Genomic DNA, 25,773 nt, shown 5'->3' with positions numbered 1-25,773 from the left:
AACTATTTTGGTGCAGGCTGCAAAAAAAGGAACTTGTCCTGGTTTATCTCTTCTGCATTAGAACAGCTTTGATTTTTAAGCCTTTCACATTCCCTATTAGAAAGATGGGGGCCAAAATGAGGGGAGAGTGGGCAGAGGCAAAAAAAGAGGCTGGAGGGGCTCCAAAATTCTTCTTTCCCCGCCTCCCCGCCCCCCGTCCCCGCCGCAACCGCGCACCTCCCCTCCCCCGCCACCGGGAAAGCGATGGAGGAACTCTGGGCGGGCTCTGGGAGGAGCCTTTGGAGCATCCTCAGAGCAGCCGCCTCTGAGCACCATGGGAAAATCCTTCCTCCCTCGGACATGGCGCCCACCTGCCCGGTGGCAGCAGCCGGCTCCGGCGCCGCGATTCGCGGGTCCGGGCAGAAAGGCAGTTGGAGTTTCGGTCGTGGGGCGGAAGGAGCTGGAGGGGGCGGGGGCGGGGACGGTGGCGGTGACGCCGCCCGAGGGCCCGCGTGTTAAAGCTGAGGGCGTCCGGGCGGCGGGCAGCGGGCAGCGGGCAGCGCGGCGCGTGCTGGCCCCGGCGCTCAGTCATGGGGTCCCAGGTGCTGCAGCTGCTCCGGCAGGGCGTGTGGGCCGCGCTCACCGGGGGCTGGTACCACGACCCCGATCAGAGCAAGTTCACCAACAGCTGCCACCTCTACCTGTGGCTGTTCCTGTTCCTGCTGCCCCTGGCTTTGCACCTGGTGAGTGGGGGTTGGGGGCCGGTCAAGCCTTGGGGAAGCCTGCGAGTCTGCCTTCAGGATGGAAAGGATTGGCAGTGATTCCTAAGAGCTGGAATGGAGAAAGTCTTCAGGAATTTGGTACAGAGAAAGTACAGGGAAAGGATCAGGGAGTGACTCCCCCAGCAGAAGTAGAAAGGACTCTGGGGGCTCTGGGACTCATTAAGAATTGATGCTAGCTGTTCCGATGAGTCAGACTCTGCTTGTCGCTGTGCAGTGTAGAACTGATTTTATATGTGAACAGCCCCAGGCCCCTTGGCTGGGTAGCTTAGGACAATATTTAGCCTAAGATGCTGTGCATGATAGCCAGAAGGCAAAATAAAATGTTAAAAGCAAAGCTATTTCGGTTGTTAATCTGCTACCCCTTTTTTTTCCCTTTCCTGTTTTGCCTTGAGAAGGCAGGTTCAATGATCAATTACTCCATTTGCAGTTTCCACACCACTCTGTAAAGAAATCTGTAGAAAAAAGTAATGATGAAGAAATCTACTGTAATTTATTTGACCCTTTAGTGAGGTTACACAGTTGACTGCTTGCTGAATAACTGCATAGATGACCTTCATAGGTAAACAAACCCAGTGGAAACAGTGTTTAACCCTCTTTGAAAAGCTCTACAAGTAAGGTGCTCCAGGTGATATGAGATGTATTTGGAATCGAATTTTGATATGCCTATTGAAGGACGTAATTTCTAAAACATAACTTGATCATGTTCTCCACAGGAAAAATCTTCAGTGAGTTTGCATGGCTGACAGAGTCCCATGTTGCCATTAGAGGTTGTCTGTGATTTCATTCCTATTTACTCTTTCTGCTAGTTTATCCATAGGATCAGAATTCTGGCTCTGAAGTCAGGCTGCCTACATTAAATTCTGGGTTCACTCCTTACTAGTTCTGTGAGCAAGTTACTTTTACTTTATCTGATTAAAAAACTTTTGTCCTTAAAATGAGAAAAATACTAGAACAGTGTTGTTTTGGGGCTTATATCAACATGTAAAGCTATCCATCTTTCTGGCTTTTGACCTGGGATTGGATGCAGACCTGGTGTATATTTCTGTTTGGCTACTTATTAGTTGTTTGACCTGTTCTTGGTCAAACTAACTAAATCTTAGTTTGTCACCCCTTAAAATAGATGTGATAATGACCATTTCATGGGAAGAATAAGTAAAATTTCATGTAAAAACCACTTAATAAAATCGCTGATCCTTGGAGACCCTTTAATAAATTTGTTTCCTTTTCTTGTGTGACCTTATCCTTCATGTTTTCATGGGATTGAGTTCCCCATGTTTTCTCTTTGCCTAGAGGGGCAGCACAGGGGAGAGATGAGCCAAACTTGGGTTCACTTCTGGTTCTTCTGCTCACTGGTTGTGTGAGCTTGCGCTTCCTGGTTTGTGTACCCAATAGTAGCAGCCTTACAGGGTTCATAGGAGGATTGAATGAATTAATGAATAGAGGACTGAATGAATTAGTTAACAGTTGATTGAATGAATGAACCAAACTACTTCTCAGTACTGTTTTTCCCCCACATCATTCACTTGCCAAAATCTGTCCATTCTTCAAAACCCAGTGGAATGGCCATTTCTGTCTAGGTATCCTTGTTTCCACTTATCTAGAATTAATTTCTTTTCTCTCTTGCCCTAATACCATTCTCTATTTACTGTCAGTACTGTGGGATATTCTGAATTCTGTACTTAGTTGTTGGAACATGTATTTTAGCTCTACTCATGGATTGTGAGCTTTTTGAGGACATGGGTTTTGATTTTGTTGATTCATCTTGGTTTTCCTTGTTGTACCTAGCAGAGTGCTCTGTATTTGGTTAACAGTGATCTAATACATAATAAACGGGTGGAAATAAAATCAATCTTCCTGTCCTTCTGTTCCAGTCAGTATTAGGTTGTCTATCTCACAGTACATTCTGAGTATTTCCTGATAATGAAAGCAATACATACTTCACTTCTAATCCCACTCCTCAGCAACAACCAAATTAATGTTTAATATAATTCCTGCAGATTTTTTAAAATGAATATGGGCTCCTTTTTGCATAACTCCTTTTAAGATTTGATGTAATTGTATAATCAGAACCCTTAATTTCTACCTAATTATGCTTCATTGAATAGCTTGATTTCTACTTTATATTTGTGAATAGGAAATTGTCCTTAGCTAAATTTCTCTTTAATGATATTTCAAAGTAATTTTTGGCTAAATCTCAAGAGTTTAGAAATCAAAAAAGTGATACCTTAAATATTTTTGTATCGGGTTTTCTGGATCAAACCAGTTATACTGAAATTTTTATATATTTATGCCATTGTGCTTTTAATCATTACAGAATCATTTAATGTGAGTGTATTCATTATATTGCTGTTTTCTAATAAGAATAAGATAGCCTATCTTATTGAAAAAAGTGCAGGTAGTCCTTTTCTTGCTCTGGTCTTCTGGTTTCTGGAACTTAATTTAGAAACAAAAGATCCTTCTTCCCCAGTGGAGGATTCTGTTCTCTGGGTTTGGATGCCTAAATATATTTTTCTGCACTTCAGTGCCGCCTGAGATTGTCACCACCCTTCTCAGTTTGTTCCACTTATGAGAACATAATCCAGAAAGATCCCTGGCTGCTTGCTGACAGCAGGGACATATAAAGTTCTGTTATTTAAGGGAAACTGAACTTTTCTGGGCTTTTCACAATTTGTTTAAACGTGCTTAGTCAAGACAGTTGCTCTGTAAGAAGAATCCAGCCTTTAATTTAATGGGGACTTTGAATAGGGAAATACAGTTTTTGTTATTAATTATCAAAGCAAACTAATCTCTAAGCCCCAGCATTTATTTAGGTCTAGGTAGAAAATAGGTTATTTATTAGCCTTCATAAACTATATATTTTCAAGAAATGCTCAAAATATATACCTAAAAACAAAGGTCATTTTAGAGCGTTTGAGAAGAGTTTTACTTTGATTTATTATCAGCTTAATTTTAGTTTGGGCAAGCTGAAAGATCCATTTGTCGTCAGAGATGTTTGGTTTCTCATTTATTACATGTGTTATTATATTTATTCTTTGAAGATTCATGTAGAGCTTTAAAATGGGAGCACCCTGGGCATGATTCTGACCCAGAATAAGTTCTGGCAGCACCAGACTAGTGTCAAAAGATGTCCTTGCCCTATTACTTATCAATTGTGTGATTTTGTGCAAGTCTCTTCACTTCTCTGGGCCTCAGTTTTCTCATCTGTGAAATGGGGATTTTTTTTTTTTTTTTAGATTAAGCCACTGAGATCCAGAGGGCATAGGTTACTTGCCCAAGGCCATCTAGATAGTTGGTAGTAAAATTCAGAATTTTAGCTGAGGTCCTGTTGTCTCCAAGTCTTTGGCCTTGTCATAGCACTGTGTTACCTGACCTGATACACTGATATACAAGAGAGAACTTGAACTCCCTGAAGCAGTGACCCGTCCTCAAGTGAAGTTCTGAGCATCTGGAGGTGGTAAGGTCAACCTGAATACAGGAAAAAATGGGGTGGAAACTTTACATTCTTTAAGATCTCATATAAGGCATTATATATTTTTATTCTTTATTTTATGGTTGTGGCTTTGTTTTTCCTCAGTTTTTTTGTCTTTTAGCCAGACTTACTTGGCTTCCCAGGTGACACTCATGGTAACGAACCTGCCTGCCAATGCAGTAGACATGAGACGAGGGTTTGATCTCTGGGTTGGGAAGGGCCCCTGGAGGAAGGCACGGCTACCCACTACCCGCAAGTACTCTTGCCTGGAGAATCCCACGGACAGAGGAAGCTGGCGGGCTACAGTCCATGGGGTCGCACAGAGTTGGACACGGCTGAGGTGACTTAGCATGCAGGCATTCTGTTTCCAGTTCTGCTTTTTAATTTAAACTTGAAGACTGTTTATTTGGATAAACACCACTTAGTTTCTAATTGCTGTAATGATAATAAAGTGGGTCTTGTCAGGGGCCGTGTCGCACCAGACATACAGTGGGTGGTCTGTGCACAGTGGTCGTCATTGTCACACCTAGCTGGTAACTCTTCTATCATGGTCTGTGACCACCCGCCATTTGGGTACATAACTATATTTCTTTAGGTTCTGTATTTCTTTGGCTACCCATTTTCGCTCCTGCTTCTAACACAGAAGATACCTTTATGTGAATTATGGAAAGGTGGTCTGTCCCAAAAGACACCCTTTCCTGGCTCTGGACCTGGGGGCTGGACTTCAGTCACCATGTAACCCTGTCAGCTGGAGGCCTTTGTACAGTATGCAGCCTGCACACCCTGACCTGTCCATTGGATTGTTGTTACTTTGTTGGACTGTTTGGTATGCTGCTGGTCCCAGAGGGCACCTCTCACCCTGCTCAGTCCTAGCCCTCATATTCAGCTTCATGACAAAGGCTTTTTCTGCTGTTGAATCACATGGTTCATACTTAGTCTTCTTTGATTTGTAGAAGCTTTTTGTCTGGTGCTTCTACTTCTGGTGACTTTATTTGTACTCACATTGAGATGCTTGATGCTTTACACTTTCCCGTAATCCACATGAATGTCTGAACTTCTTTCTTTCTCCTCTCAGCTGCCTGCTTGAAGGCATTCTTCCCTGGTCCCTGGGCTTCCAAAGAAGTGCAGACCCGAGCCTTCTAGACTCGGGCTGAATGCCATCCCTTGCAGTTGTCTGAAAAATTTTGCCACTCCAGATCATCGTTGGACTGTGTGTACAAAGAACTTGGCTCCATGGGGTCTTTGCTTTCCTGGTACAAGCACTTTTACCAGAGATGTCCCTCTCTGTTGGGCATCCTAGGGCAGTCGTCTTCAATCTTTTCAAGTTAATATGGCCTTTCTTGAGTGACCTTGTCACCTTCTGCAAAATTCCTTCTGCTCTTCCTCATCTTCTGCCATTTAGACACATGAACGTCTGCCAGCCACTTGTGTTTTTGTGTCTGTGATTAAAAAAAAAGCACCTGCCGTGTTCTAGGATGTCAGCCTCCGCAACACTTTCCAAAAAGAGTATTCTTCCTCGCTTTTCTTTCTTTCAAATATTGCAAGTTCATGACTAATTTTCTGGTGGAAAAATTTATTATGTCCCCAAACTCACCTGCACTTCCCTTTCTCCCAATTAGTGACTAGTTTTATTTGGATGCCACTCTCTGTAGACATATTGTTATTTTTCCAATTGTAATGTTCAATACTTATTTAATACCCTTGGTGTGATTTCTTTTGCGTGGAAGGTGATACTTATCAGGAGATTGTTGTTTTCTGATTTTAACCATTTGGTGTCTCAGATTATTCCTTTTACAGTTTAACCAACTTTATTGTCATTTTTTCTACTCTAAATCTCTTTTCTACATCCTACAGAAGAAAAAAATGGACTAGTTCTTTTTTAAAATTTTAATTTAATTTAATTTCTTATTGGAATATAATTGCTTTACAATGTTGTGTTAGTTTCTGCTATACAACAATGATATATGTACACATATATCCCCTCCCTCTTGAGCTCCCTGCCAGCCCCCCATCCCACCCAGCTAGGTCATCATAGAGCACCAAGCTGAGCTCCGTGTACAATAAAGCATCTTCCCACTAGCTCTCTGTTTTACACATGGTAGTATATATGTGTCAGTCCTACTCTCCCAATTGTCCTACCCTCTTCTTCTCCCACCTTCCGTGTCTACAAGTCCATTCTCTACATCTGTGTCTCTATTCAGTTCATTTCAGTTCAGTTGCCCAGTCGTGTCCAACTCTTTGCAACCCCATGAACCACAGCATGCCAGGCCTCCCTGTCTATCACCAACTCCCGGAGTCCACACAAACCCATGTCCATTGAGTTGGTGATGCCATCCAGCCATCTCATCCTCTGTCGTCCCCTTCTCCTCCTGCCCTCAATCCCTCCCAGCATCAGGGTCTTTTCAAATGAGTCAGCTCTCTGCATCAGGTGGCCAAAGTATTGGAGTTTCAGCTTCAACATCAGTCCTTCCAATGAACTCCCAGGGCTGATCTCCTTTAGAATGGACTGGTTGGATCTCCTTGCAGTCCAAGGGATGCTCAAGAATCTTCTCCAACACCACAGTTCAAAAGCATCAATTCTTCAGTGCTCAGCTTTCTTTATAGTCCAACTCTCACATCCATACACGACCACTGGAAAAACCATAGCCTTGTCTAGATGGACCTTTGTAGACAAAGTAATGACTCTGCTTTTTAATATGCTGTCTAGGTTGATCATAACTTTCCTTCCAAGGAGTAAGCATCTTTTAATTTCATGGCTGCAATCACTGCAGTGATTTTGGAGCCCAGAAAAATAAAGTCAGCCACTGTTTCCACTGTTTCCCCACCTATTTGCCGTGAAGTGATGAGACCAGATGCCATGATCTTCGTTTTATGAATGTTGAGTTTTAAGCCTACTTTTTCACTCATCCATCAAGAGGCTCTTTAGTTCTTCTTCACTTTCTGCTATAAAGGTGGTGTCATCTGCATATCTGAGGTTATTGATATTTCTCCCAGAAATCTTGATTCCATCTTGTGTTTCTTCCAGCCCAGCATTTCTCATGATGTACTCTGCACATAAATTAAATAAGCAGGGTAACAATATACAGCCTTGATGTCTCTATTCCTGACCTGCAAATAGGTGTATCTGTACCAAAAAATGGACTAATTCTTAATGGTATTCAAAAGTTTTCCTTTTTTTCTGATGGATTTCTCACCTTTAGCATTGCTATTATTATAGGTAATATAACAGCCAGCACTCACTGAGCACATACAGACTGGCACTGTTGGAAGAGCTCTACGTGAACTAAAGCATCTCCTCCCCTCAGTGAACCGGAGAGCCACTGTCATTATCCCCACTTTACAGTTGATGAAACTGGCATGGAGAGGTTGGTTAAGAAGTTTCACGATCCATGGCTAGTTGTGACCTAACCAGAATTAGAGCCCAGCAGTTGGAGTTGGTACCCACTCAGCCATACCACCTCTAATCCAGTTAATTTCACAAGTTAACTTTTCCTGCATAGTCCTTTGCACACGCTTAGTGTCTGGATCTCTTCATGGCAGTGTGCAGAATGTTTTGCAAGAGGGGATCTATTTTTTGCACTTTGGCATGAAGAGATCCAACCACTGAGTATGTGCAAAGGACTGTGTAGGGAAAGGTACCTTCCCTCCCACATTTGTCTCCAGTACGTTTTTTGAGGTGCAGCCACCATGTCCTGTCTCTTGTGTGTTCTTCCAAGTGACACTTGGTCCCATGTGACTGCGTTTGACTTTGGGGTTCTGAGGTTTAATCCCAAAGCAGCCTTCTTTGTCATCCGCTCTCCTTTTAATTTGCTGTGTAGAGAGTTCTTTCTCTACTCTTAGATAAAAATGTACAAGGCCCTTGACTTCAGGTCACAGATAATACAAGGCCTTACAGTTGCTTTAATAACAAAACACAGATTTGATTGGGATTTCAGTTTGTCCAATTCCATATGGTGATGCCAGGCTTCAGGGATATGAGGATGGCCCGGTCTTTTTTCACTTTTCTCTCTCACACATTGGCTGATGTTCTAATGCCTTTGGCATCGAAGAGTAGGAAAGTTCTTTGTTAACCAGTGTGGTGGTAATCTAGCTGTCAGCTTTTGAAACATGGCTCACGTTTCCAGCTGACTCTCTCCAGCGAGGTCCCTTCACATGTCCTGTAGAGACCCTGTTCTCCTTGCCAGGTTTCTCCTACCCAGTTTCCTTGAGGAGGGCTGCTGTATCTCTATTCTGCCTGGTTGCTTACTCCTTCCACAGTTCTTTGGCATGTGGCAGTCCACCCCAGATTTCTTTTGGTCCAGGGCCCCTCTGAACTTCTAAAGCAAACCCTGAAGTCATTTGCACACACAGTCTGTGCAAATACTCACATATTCTCTCCATGAACAGACTGGGAGGGCAACCAAACCCCAGCATACCAACTTCTCCTTCATCCCTCCATCAGAGCAACTAGCCAGCCAGTTTCTCATCTTTTAGTTCTTCTGGGAAAAATCAGGCATCATACTTCCTGCCCTAATTGTCAGGACCATAATAAGACTCTGAGTGATCCCACCAAAGCCTTTCTCCTGGTTGTGCGGGAGAGATACACAGGACTCACTGAATACCAATGGGGCCCTCCAACAATCTTCATGAGTCCTCTCATTCTGGACTCCATTACATCCTCACTTTGGGTGAGGGGTTTTAGGGTCATCTTGCTCATTGTTATAACCTATTTAGAAGTTTCTGGATATGCTTTGTTCCAGAAGTTGTCCTGGAATCTGATATCTATCCTACCTTGGCTGTTCGGTCAGCACTGCCGGTTCACTATTTTGTGTACAGCCATTTATCTGTACTACTTCTCCTTGTTTTATCCACTTTATTTTGGGGAGAATTCCATGAAGAGCTATTTCATTATTTTTAATGTCAGCATGGTATGCCACTGTGTGAGTAAAGAGTGATTTATTTGACCCGTCCCCTATGAAGACTAGAGCTTCGGCTGGTGGCTCAGATGGTAAAGAATCTGACGATGGTGCAGGAGACCTGGGTGTGATCCCTGGTTTGGGAAGATCCCCTGGAGAAGGAAATGGCTACCCACTCCAGGATTCTTGGTTGGAGAATTCCATGGACAGAGGAGCCTGGCAGGTTACAGTCCATGGGGTCACAAAGAGTCAGACATGACCGAGAGACTTAAACTATGAAGATTATTTTAAGCTTTTCAGATAATATCTAACATTGTCTATTTGAATCGTTTCTTTCAGGATTTGAGCATGTATATAACAGTCAGGATATGCTGATTTGTGCTGATGTAACAACCTCAAAATCTCCCTGGTTTTACCATTTTTAAAAAATTGGTATTGTATGTCCAACATGGTTAGTTGGGAATGGAGAGCATGGTTAGGAGGGGGTCCTGCTTATCACAGGCATGTAGATTTCCAGGCTACATGCCCATTGCACTCAGACTTTTCTTCGTCAGGACTTTCCTGTACTCCAAGGGCAGTGGAAAGTACGGTCCTACTGTGTGACCAGAAAAGAAGTGGACCTATTTGTTGGACCTCTGTCTACTACATCAAAGTGCCAAGTGTTCAGCTGGGTATTGGGGAAACAACAGGCTAATGATACATTGGTATCTCTCCTTGTTAACAGGTAAAGATAAACAGATATAAATAACACAGTGATAACTTATTTCAAGGGAAGTGCAAGATGCTTTACAGTAAAGATGGAGGGCCTCTTTCTGGCTTTGGTGTTTAGAAGGACTTTGCAAAGGAAAGAATTTCTAATCTGGAGTCTGTTGAGTGATTAAGAGCTAGTCAAACCAAGGTAGTAGACCATGAGATTTTTCCTTAGCATGGTGAGATACAGTGATGAGTTATGTTTTAGTCAACTTTGAGGTAGGATATTATTTTTTATCCCCCAATTTTTATTTTTGAAAAGTCCCTCATCTACAGAAAAGTTACAGGTATAGTACAATGAATATGAATGCTATATACCCTTCATTTTGAGTCACCAGTTCTCAATGTTTTGCCACGTTTACTTCATCACTCTCATGGTTATACAGTTTAAAATTTGCTGAATCATTTGAGAATAAATTACAGACATCAAGACACTTCCTTCTAGAAACTTCGTCAGGTATCTCTTAAGGAAAAAACATTCTCTCATATAGTTGTCACACTCATAAACATTGATATAATGTTTGTCAGATATATAGTTCTCATGCAAATTTCACTAGTTATGCCAATAGTGTCCTGCCTAGCTGGGCTTCTGGTTTTGTTTTTCTGGATTTGAGTTTCAACCAAGGATTGCACATTGTTTTTAGTTGTGATGTCTCTGTCCTTTATTCTAGAACATATTCTTCAAGTCTTTTTTCTTTGTTTTTGCTTTTGTGCTAGTGAAAGTCATTTTGCAGAATGTCCCACAATTTTGATCCTTTTTTATTGCATCCTTGCCATTAGATGTGTGATTATGCATTTTTTGGAATGAATACCAAGTGATGTGTCTTGTCCTGATTGTATCAGGGCCACCCAATGTCATTTCCCCCATTGTTAGTGCTGTTAAATTTGGTCATTGGTAAAGATGGTGTTGGAGAAGGCAATGGCACCCCACTCTAGTACTCCTGCCTGGAGAATCCCATGGACGGAGGAGCCTGGTAGGCTGCAGTCCATAGGGTCGCTAAGAGTCGGACACGACTGAGCGACTTCACTTTCACTTTTCACTTTCATGCATTGGAGAAGGAAATGGCAACCCACTCCAGTGTTCTTGCCTGGAGAATCCTGGGGAGGGGGGAGCCTGGTGGACTGACATCTATGGGGTCGCACAGAGTCAGACACGACTGAAGTGACTTACTTGCAAAGATGGTATTGGTCAGCTTTCTTTGTTGTAAGGGTACCCACCCAGTTTCCCCTTGTATTTAACAAGTAATCTGGGAGAGGAAACCTGGAGATTGTACATGTTATTATAAAGTCAAAGTGAAAGTCACTCAGTCATGTCTGACTCTTTGCAACCACATGGACTGTAGCCCGCCAGGCTCCTCTGTCCATGGGATTCTCCAGGCAAGAATGCTGGGGTGGGTTGCCATTCCCTTCTCCAGGGGGATATTCCCAACCCTAGAATTGAATCCAGGTCTCCTGCATTGTAGGCGGATTCTTTACCTTCTGAGCTACCAGGGAAGCCCCCACATATCACCCCTCAAAATTTTCATTCATGATTGTACCATAAATTAATGATGCTCAGCTAAGATAATTATCTTAATGATGGCTGCAAAATGGCGATTTTCTATTTATTGGTTAGGTATTCTTCTGTGAAGAAAGGCTTTCCTTTTCCCTCTGCCCTATAGTTTTGTCATGCTTATTAGTGTGGTCTCATAATTCCTTTTTTTTATTCAATGGGAGGTGAAGAAGTGAAGACAGGTGGGAAAGACCATGCTTTCATGCAGGGAGTGAGAAATAGTGCAGTGTAATATCTAGAGAGAGATGTGGAGTCAAGGGAGACCTGTCCTTCCTCCAAGTTTGGAGGAATCTTGAGGATGAGGATGCACTTTGAATTCCCCTGTGGTCCCTGGAGAGCTGCTTCATACACAGTGGATAATCAAATCACTCTTCCCATTAATGAAATCTAACTCATATGGGAATTCACAATTTTGGAAGAGTGTCTGTGGTCAGTTGCACTTCAGTATACCCACTGCAATGTGGTGGCCTGGATCCAGATCATTAAAAATGAAGCTTGAAAACCAAGGTGTTACTCCTAGTATTGAATTGCCTTAAAGTTCAAATTATGCTGTTGTTGAGTGCTGCTTAGAAAATTGGATTAAATTGTTGTCTTTAGAGATGTTGACAAGAACATTTTCAGTGGAGTGTTGCGGAGTAGCAGTCTGATTGCTATGGGTTTAAGAAGCAATGGGAGGTGCTGTTGTTTCTCTGACAACCTTTGTTTTACTACTTAGATGGCAATAAAAGAGAATATTTATGTCATTTATGTAATAAATACAGTCTTTTCCCCATCATAGGAAACTTGGATTTAAAATGAAAAGACCATTGACTGATTTTACCTCATTTATTGATTTTGGCTGATCTTAAATACAAAAAACAAATATAGAAATGTTGGGACTGTGGGAGACCTTGGGAATATTTTATATTGGGTTATATGTATGTTTAATTCCTTTTTCCAAATCTTTATCATCTCAAAAGAAAATGAAGAGAGCTAATACTTATTTCCTACTGGTATTCCTAATCTTTTGATAACTTATTCTTCCTTTAAAGACTACAACTTGAAGTCTGTGAGTCTGTTTCTGTTTTGTAAAGAAGTTCATTTGTATAATTTCTTTTTAGATTCAACATATGAGGAATGTCATATGATAAGGATGGGGGAAGGGATAGTTAGGGAGTTTGGGATAAACATGTACACATTGCTATATTTAAAATGGATAACTGACAAGGTCCTATTGTATAGGGAACTTTGCATGTGGCAGCCTGGATGGGAGGGGAGTTTGAAGGAGAATGGATACATGTATGTGTATGACTGAGTCCCTTTGCGGTCCACCTGAAACTGTCACAACACTGTTAATAGGCTATATACTCCAGTATAAATTTAAACGTTTAAAAGAAAAAAAGACTATAATGCAATACTTAATCAGGGAAGAATAAAAATCGGAAAATAAGAAACATCCCTGAAACAAATATTTTACCAAGAAAACAACTGTTGGGCTTATTTCATAATTATTTTTTTCTTATTATATATTAACATTTCTCACTGTGGCTCAGAGGTTAAAGCATCTGCCTGCAATGCGGGAGACTTGGGTTTGATCCCTGGGTAGGGAAGATCCCCTGGAGAAGGAAATGGCACCCCACTCCAGTATTCTTGCCTGGAAAATCCCATGGACTGAGGAGCTTGGTGGGCTACCGTCCACGGGGTTGCAAAGAGTCGGACACAACTGAGCGACAGGTCATGGTCATGGGTCAGGCCAGTAATAAAAACATTTGCTCTGTAGCCCCTTACTCACTTCAAAACACTGTATCTGAATTAATTATTCCATGGCATTGATGATGATGATGGTGATGGTGATAAGTGACACGAGCATTTGGTGCTTATTAAGTACCAAAAAATATACTAGTACAATAGTTAACAATCCTGTTAGGAGCTATTATTCCCATTTCACAGCAGAAATAGATATTTATGAAGGCTCAATAGATTGCCAGGAGAAATATCAATAACCTCAGATACGCAGATGACACCACCCTTATGGCAGAAAGTGAAGAGGAACTAAAAAGCCTCTTGATGAAAGTGAAAGAGGAGAGTGGAAAAGTTGGCTTAAACCTCAACATTCAGAAAACTAAGATCATGGCATCCGGTCCCATCACTTCATGGCAAATAGATGGAGAAACAGTGGAAACAGTGTCAGACTTTATTTTTTGGGGGCTTTAAAATCACTGCAGATGGTGATTGCAGCCATGAAATTAAAAGATGCTTACTCCTTGGAAGGAAAGTTATGGTCAACCTAAACGGCATGTTAAAAAGCAGAGACATTACTTTGTCAACAAAGGTCCGTCTAGTCAAGGCTATGGTTTTTCCAGTGGTCGTGTATGGATGTGAGAGTTGGACTATAAAGAAAGCTGAGTGCTGAAGAATTGATGCTTTTGAACTGTGGTGTTGTAGAAGACTCTTGAGAGTCCCTTGGACTGCAAGGAGATCCAACCAGTCCATCCTAAAGGAGGTCAGTCCTGGATGTTCGTTGGAAGGACTGATGCTGAAGCTGAAACTCCAATACTTTGGCCACTTGACATGAATATCAACTCATTGGAAAAGACTCTGATGCTGGAAAAGATTGAGGGCAGGAGGAAAAGGGGACAACAGAGGATGAGATGGTTGGATGGCATCACTGACTCAATGGACATGGGTTTGTGTGGACTCCGGGAGTTGGTGATGGATAGGAAGGCCTGGCGTGCTGTGGTTCATGGGATTGCAAAGAGTCAAACAGGACTGAGCGACTGAACTGAACTGAGTAGCTTCTCTAAGTTTGTAAAATTATTAAATGGAGAAAAATTACAACATGTAAACTTGCATATCTATCATAAATGTTTATTTATTCACCAAGATTTTTTAGCAACTATTTGCTACATACCAGGCTAGGTGTTGAGAGAATAATGTAGAACAAGACAGACTTGGTCTTGTCCTCGTGGAACTGACCATCTTTGAATGAATAATTAAGAATCAATAATAAAAATATAAACACCTTGAAAAGGGACAAAAATAGACAACTGACAGAGAAATATATATACATACATATATTTTCAATAACCACATGAATGATTATTTTAGTAATAATCTAAGAAAAGTAGATATTAAAATAATGTGATTTTGGCATATCTGGGTTGCAAAGATTTAAAAGGTAATACCTAATATACTTTAAACAAATAACCATTCTCTGAAATTCAGAGGGATATACGTATAAGATGAATCACAATTTATTATAATAAAAGACTAGAAATAGGTATCAGTTGATAGGGAATGGGTTAATGAATTATATATGGCACTTCCAAAGTGGACTACTATGCAGTTGTAAAAAAGGGAGTGGGACAGTAGACTGCTATAGAGTGATCTCTAGGATCTACTATTAAGTAGAAAAAGAACAGAAGTTAAAATTAGGCTAAAAATTAGGAAGGAAATAGAAAGCATTTACCTTTTTGTTTTTAAGAAGACACAATTAAAGGATAAATTAAGAAAAAACTAATACAAAAGTAAAGGAAATAGACTGGAGGATATTAACAGAGCTGGCAAAAAGGAATGAATCTTATTTGATAGTTTGGTGGCATACTCAAGCAAAAACTACTTCAAATGACTTTAAACACAGAGTTTTTAGGCCTTCTGGAATATAACCTAAAGATAAAAACAGCAAAAACATCTTAAATTGTATTTGTTTATCTTATTGTCATCAAAAAGATTTTATACTATTTTTTTGAAATTATTATATATATAGATTGATGATGACAATAAGAAACTGTGATTAGGAATCAAGAGTTCAGCATTAAGAGAAAACAGGTACAAATGAAATCACAGAAGTTACTTAGAACCTTGTAATCTACCATTTGAATTGGAAATACCCATCTGAAATCATGATTTACTTTTTTTTTAATGCATATTTTTAGCTCTATTTAGCACCCCACTCCAGTACTCTTGCCTGGAAAATCCCATGGACAGAGGAGCCTGGTGGGCTACAGTCCATGGGGTTGCTAAGAGTCGGACACGACTGAGTGACTTCACTTTCACTTTTCACTTTCATGCATTGGAGAAGGAAATGGCAACCCACTCCACTGTTCTTGCCTGGAGAATCCCAGGGATGGTGGAGCCTGGGTGGGCTGCCGTCTATGGGGATGAGAAGGTTGGATGGCATCACTCAGTGAACATGAGTTTGAGCAAACTCCAGGAGATAGTGAAGAACAGGGTAGTCTGGAGTGCTGCAGTTCATGGGGTTGCAAAGGGTCACACACGACTTAGCAACTGAACAGAACACCTAGAATCAATGATAACCCAATAAGGATGCACAAATCTCACAGTCAGATTCTGGTCTTTAAGTACCATTTCCTTCTTAAAGATAGTAGGATTCTTTGGAGTAATGGCCCATTCTAGGTTTGGGCCAGACAACATACAAGAGGACCCTAAAGTCAGAGAAACTGTTGAAGAATACTAGGGTCATGTTGAAAGGCTTTGGGATTAAACTTGTAGATGCTGGCCAAAGATGCGTCAGTTTGAGCATCCATGGGTTGTGATATAATGGTGTGCATTTAGGAGTAGGGTGTGTCCTATAGGAAGTCAAGACATTGATGCTGTCGTATAGAAACTGTACTGGATGCCAGAAAGACTCAGCTGTCCCACCTACAGTGGCTGGTATGTTGGCAGAAAGACTTGCCCCCAGGTCAGTGATCAATCTGTGGTTAGCCTAAGAATGGGATGGACAGAGGGCCTCAGTGTCTCCATCTGCGAGGAAATGGAGAAGCAGGTTGACGCCAAGAAAGAGGCATACAGTCCTACTCATGTCCCTTGGTTATCAGAAAATCTTCCCTTAGAAATCTGCACTCCCATTTTGCACAGAAGTGCACCCCTGTGCCCACCACCAGGCCTGATTCTGTAAGCCCTTTCCTTGCTCTGACTCAGGAGATTGGGGCCATTGGTCCCCTTTCCATCATCCAGTGCCTCTCGCGGTCCTGGTCTCTTCATGTGATGTCACTGCTGCAGGGTCCTCTCTCCCTCACAAGGCCCACATTTGTCATCTCAGAAGCACTTACCAAGCAGCTAGTGTGGGAGCCTGACTCCTCGCAATGAGTCAGCAACTTCTTGAGACTGCTCCCTGAACTTGGCTTTGTCGGCTCCCAAGGAAAGCTCAGTTCATCAGTTTGGGAAGATGAAAAGACTCTCTGGATGGATGGTGGTGATGATTGCAAAACACTATGAGTGGACTTGATGCTCCTGAACTGTAAATTTTGAAATGGTTAAGATGGTAAATTTTGTTATATGTATTTTGCCACAATAAAAGGATATATATATATATATATATATAAAGGAATGGTGACTGTGAAAGAACCAGAGCTCTGAGCAGAAGGAGCAGAGGTGGGTCCCACGGGGAGAGCTATGAATCACTGGGGTATACACACAGACAGGTGCTTCTAGGGAATGAATACTAAATCCCGAGAAACCCAGTTTCGCAAGAAATGTGAACTATTGTATTCATGATGCTTAGTTGGTAACATGTTATTTTTCATGAATTTTGTCAGAAAAAAGTTCAGTTGAATGATGATATTACTGGTTATCCTAGTAATGGATCAGAAAGTGACATATAGCTTATCTTTGGCCAAGGATATACTTTTGAAAAAATGTTGCCTCTTATTGTTAGTAAAGATATGTTCAAATGCTCAGTTCATGGAAAGGAGAGAGAATTATTATTTACCTTAGAGCAAGTAAACCTCTATTCAAAATCTGAATATACCTTATACTGGGGGAAAGATTTGGGGTTGAAATTAAGCACAAATATAAAAACTGCTCATTCATGACAGAGTCCTTCCTAAACCCCCCTCCTTTCCCTGCATGTACACTTATAGGAGAGAAAATTCTAGAAGCTGGAGATTTTTGTTGATTGAGCATAATGAGATCAGCAGTAAAATGGCCGTGAAAGTAATTTTCAGTGATCTCCCTGGGAATGTAGAATTGGGGGAATCTGAGCAGAGCTTATTTATATAGCATAAAAAGGGAACATTTGGAAACTTCCCTGGTCGTCCAGTGACTAAGCCTCCGAGATCCTAATGCAGGGGGCCTGGGTTTAATCCCAGGTCAGGGAACTAGATCCCACATGCCGAAACTAAGAGATCACACGCTGCAGTTAAAAGACCCTGACGCCACAAGGAAGGTTGAAGACCCTGCATGCTGCGACTAAGACCCGGCACAGCCAAATAAATAAATATCAAAAAATTAATGATAAAAGGGGACATCTCATTGATGTCATTTATTATTTTATTGAATAATAAACAGAGAAGATGCTCATTCCATTTGGAGGGTCTGCTTAAGGGAGAGGTTTTTAAAAGACTCATTAGGGCAGAGAATTTGGGGAAGAATAATGTGCCATGTGTCACATGCTGTGACATCTTTCCTATCTCCAAGGAAAGTTTCAGTAAAATGTGTATCTCTACAGTCTGGTGTGGTGTAGGGGCTTTTTGGTGATGTAATAAAGTTCTAAATGTTCCTTCTTTGACGATGAGACAGGAACTGTTCTTACCTGAGTTGCGAACTAGTTACTGATACTCATGTTAACTTCAAATTCTACCTTGTTGCCTTCTCTTAATTTCAACATTATTAAGCTTATGCTGTAGCCCACAGGTATGAGAATGAACTGAAAAGTAATATCTCTTCTTATTGTGGCAGGTCAATTTTTTTCCAAATGAATTTCCCCAGTATCCATAAGTAATTTTTTCTCTCTCATCCTTCTTCCCTAGCCTTCTTTTCCCAATGCCTTAGAGTTTTATCTCTAATCTGATTTGAATGGAAGCTTCCTCATAAAATGGAACCCCGACATTCATTTAGAGGAAGCCATGCGAGGTGCCACACCCCAAATCTCAGTGGTTCAATGAATCACAGGTTTATTTCTTGCTTCTGTTATATGTCCATCCGGGGTTTGTAAAGCCCTTGTTCCACAGAGTCACCCAGGAGCCCAGGCTGAAGAAGCTCTATCATCTTGTGGATAGATCTGGGAAATCATGACCTCTGACATGATCAGCTAAAGAGGAGAAGGGCATGGAGGAAGCACCCAACTTATAATTGTTTAGGCTTAGAAGTGACACTGACCACTTCTGCTCATAGTCCATTGGCCAAAAGTAGGTACATGGCCCCCACCAGACTACAAGGGAGGCTGGGAAATCCAGGGGAGTCCATGTTTCTTGGCAAGCACTTTCTTTGCTACCGCTACTAACTGGAATACTATGAAACCCAAGTTACATTATAGTTCAAACAGCTTTTGAATGTACTTTGTATATGGCAGTTTGCTAATCTGTGCTCATAGACATTTGCTGGGATTTATTTATTTAAAAATTTTTTTATTTATTTATGACTGTTCCGGGTCTTTGGTGCTGTGTGGTCTTTTTTCTAGCTGTGGTGAGCGGGAGCTACTCTCTAGATGTGGTGCTCAGAATTCTCATGACGATGGCTTCTCTTGTTGAAGAGCATAGGCTCTAGAGCACAGACTCCGTAGTTGAGGTGCACAGGCTTAGCTGCTCTGGATCGTCCTGGACTAGGGATCGAACCTGCACCTCCTGCATTGTCTGGTGGATTCTTTACCACTGAGCCACCAGGGAAGCCCTGCTGGGATTTATTTTTTATTAAAAACTTTTTAAAAATCTTCCTTCTTTTCCTCCCACTTTTATTGAATAATAATGGACACGCAACATTTAAGATATACATCCTGATGGTTTGATTTACATATATTGTGAAATGATTATCACAGCAAAACATAGGCTTATTTAACATTAACCATCTCATACATACAATGGGCACAGCAGAAAGAGAAGAACAGAATTCTTGTGATGAGAACTCTTAGGACCTGCTCTCTTAACTTTCTTATGTATCATACAACAGTGTTAATTATAGTCACCATGTACACTACATCCTCAGTACTTATTACTCTTATAAGTTTCAACCACCTTCCTTTAATTTTCCCTCTCTCCACCCTCCCACTTCTGGTACCCAATCCGTCCCTCCTCCCACCCAACCCCTCTTGGCAGTCACAAGTCTGTTCTCCACGTTTCTGAGTCTGTTTCTGTTTCATGGGTAAGTTCACTTGCGTCCTATTTTAGGTTCCACACATAAGTGATATATGATATTTGTCTTTCTCTTTCTGACTTATTCCACTTAACGTCATAATCTCTAGGTCCATCCATGTTATTGCAAATGGCATTATTTCATCCTTTTCTTTTAGCCTATTTTAAAAATATATTTTAGACCTGAAATAGGTTAAAAAAGGTGATGAAAGCTGTTAATGACCTCTTTATCTGTCTTCCTAATTTGCCAATATGTTCCTTGAGGTTCTTCACAACTTCTCATGAGGAGATACATGTGTAAATGTGACACTTGTCTGCTTTCAGAGAGGGAAATTGACTTTATATATTATCTGTCTGTCTAATATTATCTTATTTAATCATTCTTTCATTTATTTATTTATGAGTTTATATTTATGTGTGGACTGTTTCCCCCATGAAATAAAAACAAGCCAGTGGTGTTGAAAATTTGACTTTTCCTGTTGGTAATCTTTCTTGGTTGTTCTTTTGTTTTGTCTATTTTCTTTGGGCTTCCCTTATGGCTCAGCTGGTAAAGAATTGCCTGCAATGCAGGAGACATGGGTTCAATCCTTGGGTTGGGAAGATCCCCTGGAGAAGGAAAAGGCTACCCACTCCAGTATTCTGGCCTGGAGAATTCCATGGACTGTATAGTCCATGGAGTCGTAAAGAGTCAGACACATCTGAGCGATAACCCATTGTTATTCTGTTTAGAAATGGTCTTACCTAGATGGTAAACAATCAGATAAGACCAGAGCAAGTTATGCAGAGGCTGTGTGGGACCAGAGGGGGCCAGGCCATGTGGTCTCCAAGCCTAGCTGTGTTCCACGTTGCAGCACAGACTGGACTCATCACTGTTTTTCTGAGGTCCTTCTGGGAGGTGCACTGATGAAAAAGGTTTCACTTTATTGAAACTGTTCTTAGTATCATCTTGAGACACTCAGGGATTCATTTCTATCCCAGAAGATAAGAATTTCATTTAGGAAAGACTGGAAAACCCATCATGGTTCATGGTCTGTGAGAAAGATAGGAAGGGATGTGAAGGGAGAATTAAATGGATCTCAGTGATTCTATTAATACTTGTTTCTTGAGGGGATTAGACAGAATCAAACTGACCCTCACCAGTGCTATTGCTAAGTCACTTCAGTCGTGTCTGACTCTGTGCGACCCCATAGACGGCAGCCCACCAGGCTCCCCATCCCTGGGATTCTCCAGGCAAGAACACTGGAGTGGGTTGCCATTTCCTTCTCCAATGCAGGAAAGTGAAAAGTGAAAGTGAAGTTGCTCAGTTGTGTCCGACCCTCAGTGACCCCATGGACTGCAGCCTTCCAGGCTCCTCCATCCATGGGATTTTCCAGGCAAGAGTACTGGAGTGGGGTGCCATTGCCTTCTCCAGACCCTCACCATTATCTCCATGTAAAGATCCTTTGCTACTGATGGAAATATCCCTCTGCCTTTTGTTTTTTTGAACTTCTAATTTTATATTGGAGTATATCCAATAACAATGTTCTGATGGTTTCAGGTGTACAGCAGAGTGACTCGGCCATAAATATACATGTATCCATTCTCCCCCAAACTCCTCTCCCATCCAGGCTGCCGCATAACATTGATCCATGTGCTGCAGTAGGTTCTTGTTGGTTATCCCTCTTAAATTTAGCAGTGTGTACATGTTGATCCCCAACTCCCTAACTATCCCTCCCCTTCTAGTAACCATAAATCCATTCTCTAAGTCTGTGAGTCTGTTTCTGTTTGTAAATAAGTTTGTTTGTATCATTTCTTCCTAGATTCCTCATGTAAGGGATATCATATGATATTTCTCTCTGACTGACTTCACCAAGTATGACAGTCTCTAGGTCCATCTAAGTTACTGCAGCTGGCATTATTTCATCCTTTTTAATGGCTAAATAATATTCCATTAATATGTATATTAATGGAATATTAATATATGTACCACACCCAAAGAAGATGTACCACATCTTCTTTATCCCTTCATATGTTGATAGACATTTAGGTTGCTTCCGTGTCTTGGCTATCATAAACAGTGCTGCAGTGAATACTGAGGTGCGTGTATCCTTTCAGATCATGTTCTTCTCTGGATATATGCCCAGGAGTGGGATTATCCTTCTGTGTTTTAGAAACAGTACACTCTCATAGAGCCCTTGCCTACATCACGCCACTAGAAAAATCCATGGCTTGATGATATTCACCCAATGGGAAATCAGGTTTTTTAAAATTTCTTTCTCCTTTCCTCTATTCTCTGCAAGGGTGTTTGTGTTTTGTTGAAGAAGATAGCATCTCAAAGGCCTTTCTCTGGCCTTGAAGACCACGTGCACAAGAAGACCAGATTTGACTATAGAATAAAGAGCTAGTAGAAATGGAGAGCCTTGCTATACTGTATCTTTCATTCTGTGAGGTTCCTGTCTGCAAGTCAAATCTTGGTCATTGCAGCTAGTGGCAGAACCTGAGAAATAAGAAAGACTTTTTAAGAAGATAAAAAGGTAATAGCTCTTTCTCCTTGGATATTAAGAAAAGAAAAGTTACAAAGCTAATAAAATTTGAAACCTTGCCCAATTTATGCTTGATAAATACTTAAAAAACGTTTTCATATATAAGATAAAAATAATCCTACAAGCAAATAATTTTTTTCCCTTTCTTTTCTCTTCTATAGGCTTTTCCTCCAGATGCCATCACTGTATTTTTATACTGCAGTTCAGTGACCATATTCTTCACAGTAATCAAATTGGTCAGTTATCGCCTACACCTCATGTTTGATAAAGGAGAAGTGATCCAGCAAAGACCCTCTGGAAAGAAAGAAAAGCCACGTAAAGACAAAGAGGCCAACGGTGACCATATAACTAATCACAGAAATCCAAGGTAACATTTCTAATTAATGCATCAGTTTATAATTTAAATGTTTTCATCTTGATTAAAATAATTTCGCTCATTTGTTTGGTGTTTATGAAAATATGCCAGGAGAGTCAGACACAAATATGTACATTTTTCTTATATTTACATATACACTTAGGCATAAAAATTGTTGATGATCCAGATGGTTTAATTGACTGTTTAATGTGACCTTATACCATGCTGTGAAATTCATTTGCATTAGGCTTAGCATAACAAAATATTTTACTTTTGTCTTTCTATCTCATCATTTAAATGCTTAGCACATGCGAGTATTTTCAGGAAATTTGTGTTTGTTGATTTAAAAGTAATACATTGTGTAGAACTAAAATATTAAAGATAATTCTCATGTGGGCATTTGTCACTATTCTGGGTCTTATTTCTGATAGTTCTTTAAGGGAGCATGTCTTATTTTAAAGTAATGTTTATTAGCTTTTAAAAGTAAAGTTTGTATACCATGATTTTTCCTTTCTGTTTGTATGTGTATTTATGGACATATAGTTGATTTACAATGTTATATTAGTTTCTGGTGTACAGCAAGTGATTCTTTTTCAGGTTCTTTTCCCATATAGGTTATTACAAAATATCAACTTGAGTTCCTTATGTTATACCATAGGATCTTGTTTATTTATTTTATATATAGTAGTGTGTATATTGGAGAAGGCAATGGCACCCCACTCCAGTACTCTTGCCTGGAAAATCCCATGGGTGGAGGAGCCTGGTGGGCTGCAGTCCATGGGGTCGCTGAGGGTCGGACACGACTGAGCGACTTCCCTTTCACTTTTCACTTTCATGCATTGGAGAAGGAAATGGCAACCCACTCCAGTGTTCTTGCCTGGAGAATCCCAGGGACGGGGGAGCCTGGTGGGCTGCCGTCTATGGGGTCGCACAGAGTTGGACACGACTGAAGTGACTTAGCAGCAGCAGCAGTGTGTATATGTTAATCCCAAATTCCTAATTTATTCATCCCTCTCCTTTTCCCCTTTGATAGCTATAAGTTTGTTTTCTATGTCTGGGAGTCTGTTTCTGTTTTGTAAATAAATTCATTTGTGTCATATTTTATATTCCACATATAAGTGATGTCATATGGTATTTGTCTCTTTCTTTCTCACTTACTTCCCTTAGTATGATAATCTCTAGGTCTGCCAATGTTGCTCCAAATGGCATTATTTTATTCTTTTTTTATGGCCAGAAAGTGAAAGTGAAGTCGCTCAGTCGTGTCCCACTCTTTGTGACCCCATGGACACCAGGCTCCTCTGTCCATGGGATTTTCTAGGCAAGAGTACTGGAGTGGGTTGCCATTTCCTTCTCCAGGGAATCTTCCTGACCCAGGGATCAAACCCAGGTCTCCCACATTGTAGACAGACGCTTTACCGACTGAGCCACCAAGGAAGTCTGAGTACTATTCAATTGTGTATACCATGGATTTGACAAAGTGGAAACAAGGAAAACAATTGTTTAGGGACTAAGGCCAAAAGAGCCATACTTCTATTTTATAATATCACTACCCCTGTGTTTCTCATGCTGGATTAGCAATAATGGACAGATTAACAGCGGCAAAAAAGAAGCCGATCGATCCCTCTCCACACCTCCTCTCCACGGCAGCTCCGGAGGACAGAGCATAAACTCTCATCACTCTTCTGGGCTCCTGGTCAGTGGTCTGTTTTCTCTTTCACTCTCTTCATGCTGCTGTTTTGTTGATTCCGGAAGTGTGCAATGGCGGTGGCTGCGGTTTACACGTGCTGGTTGTCAATACTTGTCTTTGGGTAGCAGTGACCTGAGGGGCGCCCTTGGGCCATGAGATAAACACCTAATCACATGCTGCAAGCACACCCATCAGCCTCTTCTGCAGTCCGCCCACCCTGCTGGGACTGCAGGTGACCAGACCCCATAAACACATCTGCACTGCCCTTCCCTGGGCCTGTCTGTCGTCCATCTCAGTCACTGTATTTTCAGTGCCTTTCCCTGGAGTCCAGTCCTTCACTCCACGTGAAATCACACTTAAATCAGCATTTTTTTTCCCCTCTAGATTCACTTTCTTGGATTCTCTTCCTTACAGTATAAAGTAGCACATTATTTGTCTCCTTACTTTTTTAATTATCAAACTCCGTTTGATCACAGCACTGGGGTCTTGGGTGGATGTCTGTACCAGACACTAAATTATACCCATTTGTCTCATACATGTAGTGTCCAGTATAGTGGACACTATATTGTCTCTTCCCACCTGCCATTTAGAAAAACAGTGGTTGTTGTTCTGTGTCTGCTGACTGCCTGGAAGTGAGCAAGGGAGCTGAGTCACTGATTGATTTTTGTTCTTTCGTTTATCTAGGACCTGCCAGCGCAGGAAACAGTGGAAGATCTCAAAGGTAGAGTGCTTATTCTCATTATTTAATATTTTATCACAGCATTATTCTCAGTGAAACACAAATTAGTTTTTATAAAGCTGAATGCCAATGAAGTCATTAAGATTTAGAACTGTACCTAAGACTGTATATTTATATTTTACCTTCATTTCTTTAACTCTTCATTTTAATTATTTATCAGAATCTGTATATCATGTCTGTGTTCAGACTGTGATTTTGTATTGATTGTATTTCATTGTCCTTTCTCCAATTTATGCCTCTTTCCATAAGGCTCATAATAGCTGATATAAAATAGGTAAATTCATCATCAACACACATACTTGCTTTTTTTGAAAATTTTTTGGCTGTACCTCCTGGCATGTGGGAGTCTTAGTTCTCCTACCTGGGATTGAACTCTTGCCCTTTGCATTGGAAGGGTGGATTCTTAACCACTTAACAACATTGTGTTCTGTGTCTTTGCATTTCTCTCCATTTACAAATTTTGTTTCTGGGATTTCCTTTTAATCCTCCCACCCCAAATATTTATTTTACTTTTTTGCTAAGATTTTATTTTATTGATTTTTGACTGCCTTCAGAAGCCTTGTGTACATGTGAAGTCACCCCAGTCATTCTTATCTCTTTGCCTGCCAAACTCCTCTGTCCATGGGATTCTCCAGGCAAAAATCCTGGACTGGGTTGCCATTCCCTTCTCCAGGGAATCTTCCTGACCCAGGGATTGAACCCACGTCTCTTACGTCTTCTGCATTAGCAGGCAGGTTCTTCACCATTAGCACCACTGAGAAGCAAGACTTAGAAGACTTAGAAAAGAACTTTTGGAGGCCTGAATGAACCTCTTCCTTTCTCTGCATTGAACGACTTCTGCTGAGGTCACATTATAAAATCCAAGCTGCTTTGGCTTGTCAAGTGCTATAGTGGATTGGCCAAAAGTTTGTTTGTTTTTTTTCATTACATCTTACAGAAAAATCTGAATGAACTTTTTGGCCAACCGTATATTTTGG

At 41.0% G+C, this 25,773-nt stretch overlaps 1 protein-coding gene across 2 annotated transcripts in view; it reads left to right on the top strand.

Moving 5' to 3' along the window:
- The first annotated feature begins 469 nt into the window (after nucleotides 1–469).
- The window catches only part of PCNX2 (pecanex 2), a 338,376-nt gene continuing 313,072 nt past the window's right edge, over nucleotides 470–25,773 (top strand). For both annotated transcript variants that reach the window (XM_027530589.1, XM_027530588.1), the window contains exons 1-4: nucleotides 470–722; nucleotides 22,177–22,382; nucleotides 23,946–24,063; nucleotides 24,742–24,778. In XM_027530589.1, the coding sequence (XP_027386390.1) occupies nucleotides 570–722; nucleotides 22,177–22,382; nucleotides 23,946–24,063; nucleotides 24,742–24,778 (514 nt within the window). In that variant the 5' untranslated portion in view covers nucleotides 470–569. The remainder of the gene's footprint in view (nucleotides 723–22,176; nucleotides 22,383–23,945; nucleotides 24,064–24,741; nucleotides 24,779–25,773) is intronic.

The sequence above is a fragment of the Bos indicus x Bos taurus genome, chromosome 28, assembly GCF_003369695.1.
Source record: "Bos indicus x Bos taurus breed Angus x Brahman F1 hybrid chromosome 28, Bos_hybrid_MaternalHap_v2.0, whole genome shotgun sequence".
Lineage (NCBI taxonomy): Eukaryota > Metazoa > Chordata > Mammalia > Artiodactyla > Bovidae > Bos > Bos indicus x Bos taurus.
The sequence above is the reverse complement of the archived record's forward strand: the minus strand, read 5'-3'. Positions and strand labels throughout refer to the sequence as shown.